Here is a 5,855-nt window from a genome sequence, read left to right on the forward strand (position 1 = left end):
ATCCTCCCTCAAACAAGTACTTCTATTAGATGAGGTTTTTCTGCTAACTGCAGGGACAGACAAAAGAGAGAGCTTTCCTTGATCAAATGGCCAAACAGCTGAAGGACAATCCTGATGTGATCCTACCAGAGTCGGTCAGTAGACAGTAACCACTTAAAACCAGTTGGAAAACATTATTGAGTGCTAACAAAATACTTTAACATGTCCAAATTGTCCATCTCAGGGAAATAAATTAATGACATCCTTACTACTGTACTAATTCCATCCATTATGTTACCTGTTTATGCTTTTTTGCGAGGGTTTTAGCAATTAAGTTTTAATAACTTTGACTCTCACTAAGATTTCCACTGACCTTCTTTCTCTCTTTGCAGACAGTGAAGACCATCTTCTCTGCAACTATGGCTATGGTAGGCCTATACACGCTAAATGATGCACAAATATATAAATGTTTTTGTGAGAGACTTTATAGAGATGTCTCTACAGACACACGTTTGTTTGTTCCTTCAACCAGTTAAACCCTACAGTACATACTTAATAATCCCACTGAGATCTATAAAAAAGGGCCCACTCCTTGTGTCCCTTACACTGTATTTACTGTATGTAGTCTACAGGAAAGATACAAGCTTGCAGCAGTAGATCTGCAAGCTTGTAGCTTTCATGTAGACTACATCAAGTATTCACCTATTTTAGCCAAATGTTTGCCTATCATGAGTTATGACATGCCCATAACAGGGACACATGTGGTACTGGTTCATGTAATTTAGTTAACGGCAATAACTGAAATTCCAGGGACTAACCGGTCTAAGTCCACTGTCAAGGTCACAAAAGGTGGCGAAGACAAAAGAAGAACATGGGGAGATGGGCAGTGTTATCCTGAGCATTTCAGAGCGGTTGGCGTCTGCCCTGGTGGATCCTACTGCCAACAGCACCAACACAACCATGGAGTCTTCAAGCGTGGGTAAATTAAATGTCTCTTTAATTGATCAAATGTTTGTTGTGATCTGCTCTGGTGAATTCACAGGCTCTGAGAAAACTCTTTCCTCCGGGAAAAAAACATCTGTGCCCATAATATTTATATTGGCATCAGATCTCCGCTAGTGAGTGATTCAAATCACTTTGTTCATTGGTTGCAGACATGAAGGAAAGCAATAAAGATCTAATAAGAAAACACAAGAGTAAAGTTGTTTGCACACTGGTGTGCACTATGAGAACTGTGAACAGTATTGTAGTATAATGTTGTGTGATGAGGTATGGCATGTATAATCTAATATTGCACAGACAAGTTAGAACATTTTGCATAGGTAAGTATTATATTATATATTGCACTTGGTAGGTGCATGAGAGCAAATAGCAAGAACAAGAAGTGATGTGCTCAGCCCTGGGAAACAGCACTTACAATATTACAGTCTAATGTTACAGTCAAGGAAGCCGTTTGTGTGTTTGATGCTTATGGTTCTGGATTTGTTACTGGAGATCCAAAATCAGTGTTTCCTTGTAACAGATTTGAATATACAAACAATTGGTCCAGACAGCAGCGATGTCAATATTCCTCCTCTGTTAGTCAAAGGACACATGATGGAGATCAACCTGCAGGCTCTGGCCAGAGACAACAATGGTGAGAACAGAGTTGAATGACATGAACACTAGTATCGCTATTCTGGGGCTCACAACATGTCGCAACAAGCCACAAATAGTGAGCTTATAGATCGTCTATATTTGGCAAAGATATTTGGTGTACTGTAGGGGGGGAAAAGGAAGGGGCCGGCCAACTATTATACACATCCGGTCTGCTAAGTATAGGCTTTAAGTGGTTAATATGAAGATGATAGAGACGATCAAATGCAAAATTGTTCATTGACCAAGCGGATCAACAGGTTCTGCTGCAGCCGCCTTCATGATTCTTAATGGGATCGAAAGTCTCCTGAGTGATCGCTACTTTAAGAGCAAGAACAAGACGGAGATGTACTCAGACGTCATTACAGCCACCCTGCCCAAAACCAACCATACCCAGCTCCCCGAGCCGGTCAACTTCACCATCCAACACAAGAAGGTGCTCCGAGTCCAAATATGTATTTATTCTTAAAAGACAATACTGATTGTATGATCCTTTTCTGATGATCTATAGTGATTCCTGTTTCTTGTGCTTCATTGCTTCAGAGAGTACCTGAGTCTGGTTTAGTAACCTGTGTCTACTGGGACGACAGAGCAGAGAAGAAAGGAGTGGAGGAGGACGGCAGGGAAGAAGATGATTTCAATGAGATGGGTTGGTCTGTAGATGGGTGTTGGGTCACGTATTCTGATGAAAACTACACAGTGTGCAGCTGCTCTCACCTCTCAACCTTCGCCCTCATCCTGCAGATTGGAGAAGTGTGTGTCTCTTTCAATCAATCAAATCAATTAAATTTGACTCACAGCAAATTGACATTCTGTGAGTCAAACATGTTTGCCTTGTGTGCATTTTTCCAGCCTCCACCGGAGGATCCCTTCCTAGAGTGGCTGAACCGAGTGTGTGTTACTATTGGTCTGTTCTTCTTTGCTTTGGCCGTTTTCACCTTCCTGCTGTGCAGCTGGAACCCCAAGATCAACAACACTGCTCGTCTTCATCTCTGCCTCAGCCTCGGCTTGTCTCACCTGCTGATGCTGTGGAACGACAGATATGTTGAATATGAGGTATGCCATCGTCTGCTTTTCCTAGATGTGATGGGTGAAATAAAAATACAAATTTGCATCGCTGAGTAAATGATGTACTGAATTTATTCATGCTCTGTCGTATGATCGTGCCACGCACGTACTGAAAATAGCAGATCTGCTACTTTCTTTAGTATTTTGTCTGAACTGGTATAGGCATTCTCGTACATAGCTCTTCTGTTTGCAGCCCAAGCACCGGCAGCCCAAGTTGTGAGACTTGCCGTTACGGGTTAATTAAGTGTCTTGCTCAGGGACCCCTGCAGTCCACACATTGCAGGGCCATGAATGAAACCCGGGACCTTCTGTTTCCAGGCATACTTACACTGCATTGTACATTTATTGGCCAATTTGTGCATTTCAATTAGTTAGTAACTTCACTGTCAGAGCCGCTGTCATTACAATAGTTTTAACGCTGATACTTTTTGTGCTGTGCATGTGTTCGGCCTTTGATTGTTTTTAATTGTGCTTAATAAATTAAATAGACTTGACTTGACTAGAGGTCACCATGAAGATGTACAGAATGTTCCATGGCATTACAGTCAGTAGTTTTAGAGATATGTTGTAGAATATCCTAGTGAGCACAAAGTATCCCAGTGAACGCCTGTGCATCACTACACCACTAGATAAATGTCCTGCAGTGAAAGGTATGTTTTATTGACAGTAACTCACATGTGAATTGAGTTTCTGTAACTGCAATACATATGTCTTATAGGGTCATAATGTTATATCTCCACAGCTGACCTGCACCATCATAGCTGGGGTGCTCCATTTCCTGGTTGTGTCCAGTTTTATGTGGATGCTCCTGGAGGCTCTACAGCTCTACCTGCTGGTGTGGAAGCTCTCCAAGGTGCAGGTCATCCAGAGAGATGGACTCCCCCGGCCATACCTTTACCTGATTGGCTACGGTGTTCCATTTGTGATTGTGGGCGTTTCTGCTTTGGTGTATTCTGATGGCTATGGGGATACTTCAGCAGGGGCGTGAGTAGCACAAATAGAGATACATAGTCATACTATTAACCATGTATTTCGATTTGTCTGATTAATTCACATGTAGCACGGACAATTTTGTTTTGTTTCATTATGCTGCAGGTGCTGGCTGTCAACAAATCGTAACTTCAACTGGGCTTTAACAGGACCAGTGATTACTGTCCTTGTAGTGAGTGTCAACATGGCAAAAAAACTAAAGCACATTAATGGGAAAATGGTCTATAAACATAGAGTCTATGTTTATGTACGATATATGGCCAAAGTCATGAATACACAATAACGGACACTGTTAGTCATTTATGTTCACTTCTTTTGTCAACAGAAATGTAATATATTATCATTTTTTTGCTTCAGCTTAATTGGATCCTGTTCTGTGCTACTCTCTGGAGTCTTAGAACTACCTTGGCCAACATGAAGAGTGATGTTTCTCACACAGACACCAGGTGTGTGTGTGTGTGTGTGTGTGTGTGTGTGTGTGTGTGTGTGTGTGTGTGTGTGTGTGTGTGTGTGTGTGTGTGTGTGTGTGTGTGTGTGTGTGTGTGTGTGTGCGTGCGTGCGTGCGTGCGTGCGTGCGTGCGTGCGTGCGTGCGTGCGTGCGTGCGTGCGTGCGTGCGTGCGTGCGTGCGTGCGTGCGTGCGTGCGTGCGTGCGTGTACTAACCGAGTCTCTGGATATTAATTGGTCAAAGTTTGTCACCTATTTGACCTTTCTACGCTGAAAGTTAACAGCTAATTTATGATTAGTTTTTTGGGCTTTTTATGCCTTTATTGATAGGGAACAGTAGTCAGACAGGAAAGGGGGAGAGAGATGGGGAGTGACACGTGGCAAAGTCTGTCGGGCTCGGAGTCGAACCTGCAGCACGCTGTCCGGCTGACTTGGCAACATTTTTTTAATCTGTGATTGTAAGTTGATATTGTTGTTTTGTTAAAAAAATATATATAGATTTTAAGGAAACTTGCTCTTCTTTGCAGATTAATTGTGTTCAAGATTGTGGCCCAGTTTGTCATTCTGGGTTGTACCTGGATACTGGGCCTGTACCAGTCCAACATATTCTTTCAGGTGCTCTTTATTCTTCTCAACTCCCAGCAGGGCACCTGCCTCTACATTGTTCACTGTCTGCTCAACAAGGAGGTAAATACAAGTATACAGTATGACCTAAGTTGTTTTGGACGAATCCATGATAACTTTGCGGGTGCTGACGGGTGCTGGTTTCAGCTGCACTAAATTTACTATTAATGAAAGCAATAAGCTCAATACTGTTACGATAGCTGTTTTCCATCTGCGTTGCTAGTCTGAAATGTTAACAGCAAAACAGAAGTCAAAACACATATTTGTTACCATGTAACATTATCTGCTTTGCATTCATTACAGTAGCCATATGTTTTTTATTTATTTATGCCAGGTGCGAGAGGAGTACATAAAATGGCTCACACCAAAGAAACCAACCTCTCAAGGATCTGTGGTGAGTCCCTTTGGACACAGTATGAACCTCTGTTTCAATGGATACAATGTAGTTATTATTTAGTCACAAGCTCTTTTGAATACTTCTTTGGTTAAACCCACAGACTTTCAACCTGGTGTCCCTGTATTGGCCATGTCATTATAAGCAAACAGAAATCTTACATTTTCTTCCAAAACAATAGAAATAGCAGATGTATCTCAGCAGCATTGGAAATGAGGGAGAACCTCAATTGCTCTTTCGAGAATAAATAAAGGTTTCAATCAATCAAGTAACACCATAGCAAAGCACGTCAGCTGCTATTTTTGTCACTTAATTTGCACAACACGATCAAACGATGTATGCTTTATAGGCTATAGGGCATTCATTAATGAAAAAATATGGAAATATGGCAATACAAGGTTTCTGCCTGAAAGCAACAATATATAATGTACACACAAGCAGCAAACGTGCATCACTTCACGTTATCAGCTTGCCCGGCATTGCTATTGCGATTGTGTTGCACCAATGTTATTGCACTTACAGCACAGCATGTTCATTTTTCGGTAGGTGAAGGGTACATTAATCAGTTATAATACTGTATGACAACTACCAACTGCACACATTGCATTTGGTTATTGTCCACTCGACACCATTACACACCTGTCAGTCCTGGAAGGGGGTCCCCTCTTTTGGAAGCTAGAGGATTAGCCAACCATCTGATTAGCTGAACTCAAAGCCAC

At 41.9% G+C, this 5,855-nt stretch overlaps 1 protein-coding gene across 1 annotated transcript in view; it reads left to right on the plus strand.

Annotated features, from left to right (window-relative positions):
* Nucleotides 1–1,547: 1,547 nt before the first annotated feature.
* LOC306936220 (adhesion G protein-coupled receptor E3-like) overlaps nucleotides 1,548–5,855 on the plus strand; it is a gene marked incomplete at its 3' end in the record, with an annotated part of 4,484 nt that continues 176 nt past the window's right edge. The window contains exons 1-9 of the mRNA XM_079519712.1: nucleotides 1,548–1,615; nucleotides 1,875–2,050; nucleotides 2,158–2,367; nucleotides 2,467–2,670; nucleotides 3,425–3,666; nucleotides 3,778–3,844; nucleotides 4,030–4,118; nucleotides 4,646–4,805; nucleotides 5,077–5,136. Coding sequence (XP_079375838.1) covers nucleotides 1,573–1,615; nucleotides 1,875–2,050; nucleotides 2,158–2,367; nucleotides 2,467–2,670; nucleotides 3,425–3,666; nucleotides 3,778–3,844; nucleotides 4,030–4,118; nucleotides 4,646–4,805; nucleotides 5,077–5,136 — 1,251 coding nt within the window. The 5' untranslated portion in view covers nucleotides 1,548–1,572. The remainder of the gene's footprint in view (nucleotides 1,616–1,874; nucleotides 2,051–2,157; nucleotides 2,368–2,466; nucleotides 2,671–3,424; nucleotides 3,667–3,777; nucleotides 3,845–4,029; nucleotides 4,119–4,645; nucleotides 4,806–5,076; nucleotides 5,137–5,855) is intronic.

Source organism: Electrona antarctica (assembly GCF_951216825.1).
Source record: "Electrona antarctica genome assembly, chromosome: 14".
NCBI lineage: Eukaryota > Metazoa > Chordata > Actinopteri > Myctophiformes > Myctophidae > Electrona > Electrona antarctica.